At 41.7% G+C, this 13,105-nt stretch overlaps 1 protein-coding gene across 1 annotated transcript in view; it reads right to left on the bottom strand.

The window, feature by feature from the left end:
• The window catches only part of ARG2 (arginase 2), a 33,186-nt gene that overhangs the window by 2,144 nt on the left and 17,937 nt on the right, over positions 1 to 13,105 (bottom strand). The window contains exons 3-7 of the mRNA XM_002754036.5: positions 7,399 to 7,576; positions 4,056 to 4,215; positions 3,085 to 3,179; positions 2,797 to 2,901; positions 1,388 to 1,524 (exon numbers count right to left, since the gene is read on the bottom strand). Coding sequence (XP_002754082.1) covers positions 1,388 to 1,524; positions 2,797 to 2,901; positions 3,085 to 3,179; positions 4,056 to 4,215; positions 7,399 to 7,576 — 675 coding nt within the window. The remainder of the gene's footprint in view (positions 1 to 1,387; positions 1,525 to 2,796; positions 2,902 to 3,084; positions 3,180 to 4,055; positions 4,216 to 7,398; positions 7,577 to 13,105) is intronic.

Genomic DNA, 13,105 nt, shown 5'->3' with positions numbered 1-13,105 from the left:
GTTTCCAGACTGTTGCCATCCTATAAATTAATTTAAGCAAACTACTTTATGTATCTATCTAGTTGACAGCATTATAACAATTTTTTTTTTTTTTTGAGACAAAGTGTTGCTCTGTTGCCCAGGCTGGAGTGCAGTGGCGCGATCATGGCTCACTGCAGCCTTAACCTCCCGGACTCAAACCACCTCAACCTCCCAAGTAGTTGGGATACCTGGCTATTTTTTATAGAAACAGGATCTCACTATGTTGCCCAGTCTGGTCTTGATCCCCTGGGGTCAAGCAGTCCTCCTGCCTTGGCCTCTCAAAGTGCTGGGATTACAGGTATGAGCCACTGTGCATAGCTCCATGAGTGTCTTTGGGAATAAAATATTGTAGCAGGGGAAGAAAGACACAAGCCATGGCCACTGCCACATATAAGTGCTAGTGGTTATTAACCCTTGCTCTAAGTGTTTTTAGGAAGCAAAACAGAAATTCCCAGGTTCTCTGGCCAGTAACTTAAGGACCACTGGCAACATCTAAGATTGTGGAACTGAGAATCAGATTGGTACTGCCTTCCTTTCTGTACTACCTAAGGTTCTCGCAGGCTGTAGAGCTAAAGAGACCATTCTCAATGCCAGTTTCTATCCCAGCTAGTCAAGGGTTCTCTATATCCCTGAACCTTTCAATCTGGGGTCTCTGTCTATACCCTAGTTCTATCAGATGGTTACTGAAGCAGTATGATTTGGTAGTTCTTTAAATTTTGAAATAGCTTTAAAATCAGAAGCTTCTTGACAGAATTGGAAACTGTTTGCAAACAAGTATGAGTTTTGGGAAAGAGTGGCTAACCCCTTGTAGCCAGTCTTGATAACATAGAATTCATCTTAATACTCTTTCCATCAGTCATTCTCATCTAACTGTATCCCCCTTATTAGAGATCTATCAAGTTGTAGTACAAGACCTACCTTACATAAAGGACCCAAGATATTGTCCAATTTGCAGATTTCTTCAAGTGGTTAGCTTTAACTCCTAATTCACAACTCACAATGAACCAACCTCTTAATGTTAAAGTGCAAATTGTAGCCTTGCCTTCGCCTTCTTATCTTAATCTGCCTTAGATAACTCAGACACAAAGAACTGCATCAGTTTGACAGTTTATTCTTGTATTTAATTATTTAAATATACAATTTTTAACTCATTATTACCTTACCGTAATTTGGTAAGAGCCATTGCCAAACATGACTCTAAAGGACTATATCCTTTTTTTAGCCTGGCCATATAATTTTTAGCTACAAAAGTTTAAACAAAAACAAACTGCAATGATATAGAATAGCAGAAAAGATCTTTGCAGGCAAGAGACTCCAGCATATTTACTTACGTAGTTAACAGGCTGCAGACCTGGTTGCTACATACCTGTATTGTGTATTTCCTCAGCAATATACATCCCTTCTCGATAGGTTAGTCCTCCTACCACAGGAGTTCCTGTGGCTGGAGCCAGTGTAGGGTCAAATGCATCAATATCAAAACTCAGATGGATTGGTCTTTGTCTCCTAGAAACGAAGAGGATAAAATAGTACTTATCTGGTTGTGCTTGGATACTCATCCTTCTTTTGATTGCAGCGCCTTGATTTTGTTGCTGTTAGTCCTGGTACTCTGTTAATAAAGCTGTCAGTAAATTTCCAGACTTCCTATTCTTGGAAGTTACTGAGATTGGCATATTAACCTCCTACATACCACTGCATGATACTGCCATTTGTTCTGCATGCCTCAGACAAACTAACCCCAATGTAAATTTCTGGCTTACCCTGGGTATTAGAACCTCTTATACTAGTAACTGTCAATAGAGGGATTTCTTCACTTCTAGATGAGATTGGCATCTGATACAGTCTAATTTAAATTGCCTTGATGTAGGTTACAGTTGCTGTTATTCTCTGAATGTAACAGCAGCTGAAGTGAACTCTAATTTTAGGTCTACAGTCTTAACATCTTCCATTTCCAACTTCATTATAGCCCACAGTGTCCAACAGCTGAAGCTAACAACCATGTTTCTTAACAGTTTACAAAATGACATACTACCAGATAACAATTCTGACAATCACCTGGTATTGACCTGGTATTGGGAAAATGCTCTGAAAACTACCATTTGATTAGTATCTATACTGCCAAGATTTGCTTAACATAAAACTCAGATGAAACAGTTGTGAGGCTGGGAAGAATGGCACAATTGAAACAATGAATGCTTCTCATCTGAGAAGATAAGCATTAAAGATGGAGATAAAGAAAAATTCATGAGCTGGGCTCGGTGGCTTATGCCTGTAATCCCAGCACTTTGGGAGGCTGAGGCGGGTGAATCACGAGTTCAAGAGATCGAGACCATCCTGGTCAACATGGTGAAACCCTGTCTCTACTAAAAATACAAAAAAAAAAAAATTATCTGGGCATGGTGGCGCGTGCCTGTAATCCTAGCTACTCAGGAGGCTGAGGCAGGAGAATTGCCTGAACCCAGGAGGCGGAGGTTGTGGTGAGCCGAGATCGTGCCATTGCACTCCAACCTGGGTAACGAGCAAAACTCTTTCTCAAAAAAAAAAAAAAGAAAAATTCATGAGACAGAGGATCTAGGCAATGATTTAGAGGAAACCTCCTCCCAAAAACTCCAAAGGAAGAATATCACCTGTGTTTCATAATTTTGCCTTTCTGAACTATTTAAAATTATGTGTACATTTTTGCTTTTTATTTTTGAAGTAAAGCTGCTGTCCTTAAGAAACAAGGTAAAGTGTGTTACCCATTGGGGGTTTGCCCTGACATCAGTTATAGTTACTTACTTGCCAATCAGCAGATCAAATGTTTGTTCCATGACCTTCTGGATACCAAGTCGATCAATATCTCTCATGGAAAAATACTGGATATCATAGTTCTTTAAAATAAAACTGTGATGAGATATAAAGGAAGGAGTCCTTAGTTTAAAGAGCATTTTTAACAAATGTGTATTTGGGGGAGGGGGTGGGTTTGTTGTAGTGACCTACAAATAGACCAAGTCAAGCATCAGCCTTTCAAATGGAACATAATTGGCTAGGACAGGCCCTAAATTTAAGCCAAATGGGTCAACTTACTGTTCGGGAGGATCTACGTCTCTTAGACCAATATACACAATACTTGGGGAAGAGATACAAGGTTTGATCCAAGAAAATCCTGGGAGTTGTGGTACCTATGAAAGGGAAGAATGGACAGGATTAATCTAGAATTCTTGGTCTCACCAAGATCATCACCATGTGCCTCCCTGGGTATGCAGTCTGCTTGCTTCTGCCATCCACAGAGTAAGTTTAGAGCAAGACACCTGATCTGGGAAGAAGTGATAAAAGATGGAAATGTTTCAGAAGAGCAGCTGAGAAACACAGAATTGCTTTCTCATGAAGAATAAAATCTCAAAGGTTGTCTTGGTTTCCCATTAACTTACCTAGTAGCAGGAATACTGCTGATTAGTCCTTCTCTATCCCCTTGCACACTGCTGACTGGTTTACAGATTGGTTCTTGAAGCATAACCTGGTTGCCATCTCAAGTTGCCAACAACTGACACAGGACTTCTGCCCAATGAATAATCTTTGTACTGTCCTGGTTTGACTTAGTCCCTCACTGAGGGGAGGCGTATACAGATTCTAGTCTGTGCCTAACATGGACTCCTGTATCTCCTGAACCACTCAGGAAAATATTACCCAGAGGTCATCATGGTTTTAATTTGTCTTTTAGATCAGTGTGTCTGAGAGTATGGCCTGAGAGCCTCTAACCAAGAAGTCCTTAAGCTGTGTGTGGGTATATCAGTCACGATAGTTACTACCCACCCCCTGATTTACTTTCTTAAAAGGTTATGAGCCCACCTTCCCCAAAGAACAGGGACTATGTCCTAGTCTTTATACCCCTAGCATCTTTATACCGCTAACTACCTGGCCCATAATAGTGATGAACAAATGAAGGAGTGGTAATCCACACTCAACCCACTCTTCACCAAAAACTTACCGAACTAGACCTTCAACCCCAGCATAACCCTGCAAGCCATTCACCTTTCTTTTCATTTTGGCCCACTGACCTTGTCCTGTAGTTCTCTGAGGAGAAATGAAACTGGCTGTCCATGGAGATTTCCTGATGAAGTGGTAAGGGGTGTGTTGATGTCAGCATGGGCATCAACCCAGATAACACAAAGGTCTGGGCAGTGTCGGGCATGACCACTAATGGTACCGATTGCCAGGCTGCAAAGAACAAATACGAATCTTGAAGGCCCTCTGCTTGGCAAACATGACCCATAACAAATGTCCTCAGCCAAAGCAACCTATACTTCCTCCATAGGGCAAAGTCAGGGTCTTGATGGAGGCTGGGCTTGGGTGAGGCTGGGCTTGTAGTTCCCAAAGGTTAACCTTGAGTGATTTAGACAGAAATATAAAGCCCTAGAGATTCCAAGCTGGTGACTGGCTATCTCTGAAGTGTGACAGATGTCACTGCTGTCTGCAAATCCATATAATTCTATTCATTAGCCCTGGCTCAAAAAAGAACCTCAAATATTTGTTCAATGAATGAAATCAAGTTAAGCCAGGCAAGGTGGTGTAAACTTGTAATCCTAGCTACTCAGAGGGCTGAGGTGAGAGGATCACATGAGCCTGAGTGATCAAGACCAGCCTGGGCAACATAGTGACACCCTGTCTCCAAAAATGAAAAAAAAAAAAAAAAAATCTAGGTAAATGATACAGTCTGTAGGTAACAACTCACCAAAGTCTGAAAGAAAAGCTCTTGGAAACATTAACAGGGTAAACCAATTAAAGACCTCATTTAGACCACTGAGTAAAAAGATTTAATGCATGTTACCTTATGTATATTAGCACGGCATTCAATTTTTTTTTTTTTTTTTTGAGAGAGTGTTTCACTCTGTTGCTCAGGCTGGAGCGCAGTGGCGCGATCTCAGCTCATTGCAACCGCCACCTCCTGAGTTCGAGCTATTTTCCCGCTTCAGCCTCCCAAATAACTGGGATTACAGGCACATGCCACCACACCTAGTTAATTTTTTGTATTTTTAGTAGAGACGTGGTTTCACCATGTTTGCCAGGCTGGTCTTAAACTCCTGACCTCAAGTGATCCACCACGCTCAGCCTCCCAAAGTGCTGGGATTACAGGAGTGAGCCACCATACCCCGCCTCAAATATTCTTGAGTGTTTTTCTGTTTTTCTGAGTGTTTTCCTTGTCCTTTGGCTCTGCTGACATTAGCCAACTGTCCTGTCTCAGTTCTGAGAATACAGCTGATGAAATGCTGGAAAGCTTCCCGGTAACCAAGGAATTAGACATAGATGGGAACTGCAGTTTAAGCATCTTAGAACTGCAACCGTCCTTCTTGGTTAATATAGCATGAAGACAGCTGTTCTAGGCTCCGTGTCCCACAGTGGTTGGGTCTTTTGAGGAATAGCATGGTCTAGTGCAAAGGCAGTGGATTAAGTCGGAATACCAGATTTTTAGTCCAGGAAGAGCTGTGTGACTGAAGACAAAGCATCTAATTTCCTTAGACATCAGTTTCCTTTTTTATAAGATAGGGATGATAATATTTGACCTGTGTAAATCAGAGTTGGCTTGACAATTAAGATAAGGTGTATGTTAAACTATAAAAGGAGCAGTGACCTAAAAATGCCTCTTCTTCAAAATGTTCAACACCTATTCAAGTTATGCACTTATCCCTTCCTCTCTAGAATTTCAGATTGCCTAGGTTTTAACATTCAGCAGCAGACGGGTAAGCAGTAACATGGCTGCAATATGGATACAGGGAAAGAAAACAAGGTCTGTGCTAATCACATTGATCAGTGGTCCCCAAACAGTGAGACTTGACCAGATGACAGACTAAATAAATTCCCAGAGACCACACTGAGAAAGGAGGCAGGAAACTTGCCCTCTGGTTGATTTAATTGAATGGCCTAGTCATGTCAGTAGGGAACCTGGGTGTGACCATTTTCTTCCACCTCTGTTCAGTGATCTGAAAAGCGCTCTCAAGCAAGCACCTCAGGGAAAATAATCACCACAAGAGTCACACTGGGTTTGAATCCCAGCTCTACTTCCTGGTTCTAGACCTTGGATACATTATCTTTTCTTTCTTATTTATTTATATTAGGAGACCTGATCTCACTGTGTTGCCCAGACTGGCCTCAAACTCCTGGGGGCTCAAGCAGTGCTCCCACCTCAGGCTCCTAAGTAGCTGGGCCTGCAGGCATGCACCACTGTGTCTGACATGGATAAATTCTTATATATCTGTCCCTCCATGCTTCCAACAGTAAATGATAAAACCATATCTACCACAGAGCATTGTTAGCGGGATTAACTGAGGATATGTATGGAGTGTTCAATATTCCTAGTACTTAAGTGCCTTTTTCCTACCAAAGACCTTCATTACTTAGTTCAAATCACATTCCCTTGTGAAGCCTTTTTTAGTCCAGTGATATCTTCCTCCTTTGAAATTCTGCAGAATTAAATATTTTTAATTGTTTTATTCCATGTATATTTATTTCACCTAGGCCTTAATACATCACCAATTTCACCATCTCTAGCACTGCTAAGAAAATATCAGAACAGTACTCAATAAAATATATTGCTGATTCAGGAGGAGACAAAGGATCAAAGGACTGATTGCCTGAGTCACTAGGGTTCATACTATGGAGGTAGAAAATGTATGCATGGCTGGGCACAGTGGCTCACGCCTGAAATCCTGACACTTTGGGAGGCCTAGGCAGAAGGATCACTTGAGCTCAGGAATTTGAGACCAGTCTGGGCAACATGGCAAAACCCCATCTCTACAAAAACAAAAATGAACCAGACGTGGTGGTGTGCACCTATAGTCCCAGCTACTTAGGAGGCTGAGGTAGGAAGATGGCTTATGTCCAGGAGGTGGAGGTTGCAGTGAGCCAAGATCACACCACTGCACTCCAGCCTGGGTGACAGCCAGACCTTGTCTCAAAAAAAGAGAGAAAGAAAGAAGATGTATTAACATGCCAAAGGGGATTTCTAACAGGTCTATTAGCAGAAATACTAACAAAAACTCCCAAATTCAGCCTATCGATGGATCTTTCTAATTCTCCAAAGTCATATGATAGTAAACTTTCTCAAGTAAGCTTTCCAGGAGAAAAACATGTAATAGTGTCTAGAAACCTTGCTTAGTGTACCTCTGAACTTGCTGTCTCTGAATGTTTATGTTCTTACTATACAATGTGTCATACAAAGAAAACTACACAGTGCCCCTTTAGCTGCTCAGCATCTTACACATTTAAATGCCATTCATTTTAATATCTACCTTAAAAATTCTGTAGGGTGTTTTTCTCCAGATGAGGAAACAGATAAAGAAGCTCAGTGATGAGCCCAAAGCACCATGTAATCCAGCCCCTCACCATCCCTGGCTCCCGGCTTACCTGTGGTCTCCTCCCAATGTGACACAGCTGTAGCCATCTGACACAGCTCTACTAACCACCTCAGCCAGTTCCTGGTTGGCAAGACCCACTGAGCGTGGATTCACTATTAGGTTGTTGTAGAGATCATCTTTGGGAACTGGAGTAAAACTCAAATCTCCAAAGTCTTTTAGGTGGCAGCCTGGAAACAAATGAAGGATGACAAGATGAATTTTCTGTCCTATCTCCCACTCTTACTCACCTGGACCACAATGATAATGTGTGACAAAGTACACATCATAATCATTTTGTCACAGTAAAACTTTAAATGTCAAATGATTGTGGGAAAGTTATCTTGAGACTGTTATAAATACTGTTTTGCAGATGTTGGAAACAAACCAAGAGATGTTGATTGACTTAAACTAACAGTAAAAAAATGGTAACAATTAGACCTCAGACACCCAGAGTGATCAAGTATAAACATCAAAAAAAAACCCAACAATTTTAAAGAAAATAAGATTTTTTTAAAAGTACTATAAATTTAGCAAAAATATACAAAAAGATTCTCATTTTTTAACTTTTTTTTTTTTTTAAGAATGGGGTCTTGCTATGTTGCCCCAGCTGGTCTTACTTCTGGCCTCAACTGATCCTCCTGCTTCAGCCTCCCAAAGTGCTGGGATTATGGGGATGAGCCTGGCTAAGAAATTCACATATTATAAACTTTTATAAATAAAAAGCCAGTCTGAAACATCCTAAAAGAAATATCTAACATTTATTGATTACAAGATCCCAGGCATTGTTCTAACTGCTTAACATAAATTCTTAAGACTCAGAACAATTCTGTGAGGCAACTAAAATGTGCGTATTCTGTGGATGAGGAAACTGAAGCAAAGAGAAGTAACCGCCCAAGTTCACACAGCTGGTAAGTGCCAGAATCAGGATCCAAATCTAGGCCATCTGGCTCCAAAATGTGTACAGGTTGAGTGCCCATTATCCAAAGGCTTAGGACCAAAAGTTTTAGATTTATTTTTTTTCAGATTCAGATTTTGGAATATTTGCACATGTGCTCTCTCTCGCATGCACTCGCTCTCTATTATTTGTAGAGACAGGGTCTCACTGTGTTGTCCAGGCTGGTCTCCAACTCCTGGGCTCAAATACTTCTCCCATGATGGCCTTCCAAAGTACCAAGATTACAGGTGTGAGCCACCATGCCTGGCCTAGTTATAAGCATAATACATAATACTATTTTAAGTGAGGTTATTAGAGTAAGTTAACTGCTATAGCAACTCCCCCAAAATAATGGCTCAAACATAGTTTATTTCTTCTTCATTTAACATCCAGGGTAGGTATTCCAGGTTAGCAGGAGGCTTTCCTCCATATAGTAATTCAGAGACCTGACTTGTGGCTCCCATACCTAGGGCTTTGTCATCTGTGTGGCTAAGTCTAGGTCTCCCCAGGTTGAAGGCAACAGGAGAGAAAGAATTGAGAAAGCACATCTTTTTTCAGAATTCTGGCCTGAAAGTGGCACATTACTCCTGCCTACTTTTGGCACTGGCCAGCAAATGCAGATCTAGCTTATGTCCAGAAGAGGATGAGAATGGATTTTGGTGGACAGCTAGCAATCTATGCCTCAACGAGTACTTTTTTTATTCTGCTATAATCTTTAAGAATGAAATATGAAAGTTTATGTTGCTCTAGGATTACAAATTTATATTAAACTATTCTAGTTAATTACATAACTGAATCAACAAATATATGATGCCCTCCTGATGTCACCTCGTAAGAGCTTTCTCTTCTGCTGCTCACTGTGCCAACAGTATTGAGGTAACCAAAGGACTAGAAGAGCAGAACTCTAGTTCTAGGATTATCTGAACCCTGGTTCTAGTATGTTGTTGTAGAGAACATGAATTGTAACCCATCTGCTACAATTTTTTTTAAGAGGAGTGAAGAGGATGATGGGAGGTTAACTTTTTGTAAGAGCAGAATGAACTGAGTAATATTAAAACTATTCTTTTTTTTTTTTTTTTTGAGATAGAGCCTTGCTCTGTTGCCCAGCTGGAGTGCAATGGTGTGATCTTGGCTCACTGCAACCTCTGCCTCCCAGGTTCAAGCAGTTCTCCTGCCTCAGCCTCCCAAGTAGCTGGGATTACAGGCATGCACCACCATACCCAGCTAATTTTTGTATTTTTAATAGAGATGGGGTTTCGCCATGTTGGTCAGGCTGGTCTCAAACTCCTGACCTCAAGGGATCCTCCTGCCTCAGCCTCTCAAAGTGATAGAATTACAGGCGTGAGCCACTGTGCCCAGCCATAAAGCGGTGGCAGATTTTCTTATTAGAGTACTGTGGCAAATTCTTCTGGTTCATCAGCTATAAGAAATGGTCTCACTAGTTTTTCAAGAATCTTAGGGTAATGGCGAAAAATGCAAGCATTGTAATGTGTAAGGAATATGTGTCTGGCTGTTATGCCTGAGGGAACTTTCCCTTTCTCTAACTGCATCAGATCAACTCATCTGTAAGTCCAGGTCAGGTGAGAACTAGTATTTCATTGCTGCCCTTTCTTCTAAGAGGACATTGTAGGACAACAGGAGCCTGAAACTTCAAGGAAGTACTCATGTCAAACAGATTTGGAACCATTGTGAAAGTCTCTCATTTTTCACCTGCTGTTTATACACTGGCACAGCCTGGTTGCTTCTCCCCCAAGTACTGGTAATAAAATACACTGAGTACTACTCTGATCTTTCAGGCTGAGATGTTACCTTTGGCCTTGATAAACCTATTCCGGCCCTATTGGAGAGGAACGAGAACACAAGTACATCAACAGAATGATGCAACCAGGCGGTACAGAAGAAATCAAAACAGCCCTACCTGACCTTAGCAATATCTGTGGCTAGTGAAATATTTCTATTTCACGGCTAGTGAGTAAATTCCTGAAAGAAGCCCGAGACAGGAAATGGATAGTAATTGTCTGCCTCTACACACCACACTGTGCTATGCACTCTGCAGTATGTGCTCATTCTCACATCCTCTGCTGGTATCACTATCCACACATTGCAGAGGAAGAATTTCACCAGTGGTAAATAGCTCCAACCGTTTAACAGTAACTGAATCACCCTTTGGTTAGAGACTCATATACGATTACATGATGAGTAAGCAAGTTCTTTTTTGTTTGTTTTTGTTTTTTTGACAGCATAAGGCTATCCCATTCTCCCTGCTACTGTGACCGCAGTTGCTACTAGGGCTCCCAGCAAGTCAAGAGAGATGGGTTTCAAAATGGGCTGACACACAGAAGGATCTGCTGAGCCACAGGCAGCCCACCGGCAGAATAGCAGAGATGGAGAAAAGCTAGGGGCCTCTTACTGTGCAGTTTTTCCAAATTGTTTCTAAATAGGATAGAAATGTTTGTGACTTGTCAAGAATAACAAGTTAGTGAAATCAGGAGAAAAACAAAGACTGCAATCTCACTTGTGCTGACTGGGTACTAATGGCTTTTAAAGTTACAGACTCAAATATTGTATGTGGCAGATTTAGCCTCGCACAAAAGGAATTCCTGGATTTTAGTTTAATTTTGCATTTTATTTTTTTGAGATGGAATTTTGCTCTTTCACCCATGCTGGAATGAAGTGATGCAATCTCGGCTCATTGTAACCTCCACCCACCAGGTTCAAGCGATTCTCCAGCCTCAGCCTCCCGAGTAGCTGGGATTATAGGTGTCTGCCACCATGCACAGCTAATTTTTGTATTTTTAGTAGAGATGGTTTCACCATATTGACCAGTCTGGTCTGGAACTTCTTCTTTTTTTTTTTTTTTTTGAGATGGAGTTTCACTGTTGTTACCCAGACTGGAGTGCAATGGCAAGATCTCGGCTCACCGCAACCTCCGCCTTCTGGGTTCAAGCAATTCTCCTGCCTCAGCCTCCCGAGTAGCTGGGACTATAGGCACACACCACCATGTCCAGCTAATTTTTGTATTTTTAGTAGAGACGGGGTTTCACCTCGTTGATCAGGATGGTCTTGATCTCTTGATCTCGTGATCCACCCACCTCGGCCTCCCAAAGTGCTGGGATTATAGGCGTGAGCCACTGTGCCCAGCCTGGAACTTCTAACCTCAGGTGATCTACCCGCCTCGGCCTCCCAAAGTGCTAGGACTATAGGCATGAGCCACCTCACCCGGCTGAATTCCTAGCAATTTAAAGGGATGCAACTGCTAATTCTTAGAACAAAGTTGTACCTGAAATACTAGCTTGTTAAAAAATAAAGTTGCACATCCCTCCTCTCCCCAGGGTGAAGTGGAGGATGCTGTGGTGAGCTGGCCCTCCAGAACTGCAGTGCTGCTGGAGGAGTCAGACTACCATGACATCGTAGGGAAGAAGGGCAGATTTTTTTGTAGTTTTTTTCTTTAATTTTACTTTAAGTTCTGGGGTACATGTGCAGATCTTGCAGGATTGTTACATAGGTATACACATGCCACGGTGGTTTACTGCCTCCATCCCCCCCGCCAGCTACTTTTTTTGTAGTTTTTAATTAGGGTATGGGAGGGGTAGGGAGGTTTTTTATAAACTATCATTTTCTGCTGAGGGTGGAGTGTCCCATCCTTTTAATCAAGGTGATTATGATTTTGACTAATAAAAAAGACTTTTAAAAATAAATAAATAAGGTTACAATGTTACTAGAAGTCTAAACTGGAGGGTGAGGGAGGATAGAGGATGCTGGGGTTAATTCAGGCCACTTGAAGTAGGTAGAATTTCTCTTATCCATAAAACGTAATTTGGGTAATAACCTTTGCAGAGACTGTTATTTATGTAAACTCGTTTGGTTACTACCAATAAAATACAGAGATCTGAGTTTTATTTGGTGCATTTAACTTGCAAAGGCTATACAACCTCAAGAACCATGTCTCTTTTTTTTTTTGAGATAGTTTTACTCTGTTACCCAGGCTCGAGTGCAATGGCACAGACATGGCTCACTGCAGCCTCAGCCTCTCAGTTTCAATCAATCCTCACGTATCACCCTCCAGAGTAGCTGGGACTACAGGCATGTGCCACCACACCTGGCTAATTTGTATTTTTTTTTGTAGAGATGAGGTTTTGCCATGTTGCCCAGGCTGGTCTCAAACCCCTAGCCTCAGGCAATCCACCTGCCTCAGCCTCCCAAAGTGCTAGATTACAGGTGTGAGCCACTGTGTGCCCAGCCAAAGAACCATGTGTCTTGAGATATCTGTCCCAATGTACTTCTTCAGAGTCCCAGAGGAGACAGCTCCAACCAGCCCTTGTAACATCTTCCTCCCCACTCTGCTCTCATGTTGCCTCTGCAACAGGCAGGTTTTCTCAGAGACAGTGAGGACCATGACTAAGACAGGGGCAGCGATAGTGGCACTGGGGACTCAAAGTGACTGTGAGGATCTAGGCCACCAGTCACTTCGGCATAATATATCTATCTAACATACACCAGCATTAACCTCAAGAGCAAATGATACAAACATGATGTTAATAGATGCCTTTGGATGAATGTGATCCTTGATGTATATATATATATACACACACACACACACACACAAATACAGAATACACACTTGAAAATTTAGTTCAAGATGTAACTGAGATGATTAACAACATCAGTTATATGTTTCCTGCTAATTGGTTCTCCAGCTACATCTGTCCTTCTTGCCTAAGGAGAACAGATACTCATCATCTAAAGATAGGTTTTGGAATGTACACCACTCTGAACCAAGCTC

The sequence above is a fragment of the Callithrix jacchus genome, chromosome 8, assembly GCF_049354715.1.
Source record: "Callithrix jacchus isolate 240 chromosome 8, calJac240_pri, whole genome shotgun sequence".
Lineage (NCBI taxonomy): Eukaryota > Metazoa > Chordata > Mammalia > Primates > Cebidae > Callithrix > Callithrix jacchus.
This window is presented reverse-complemented; position numbering and strand designations above follow the sequence as displayed.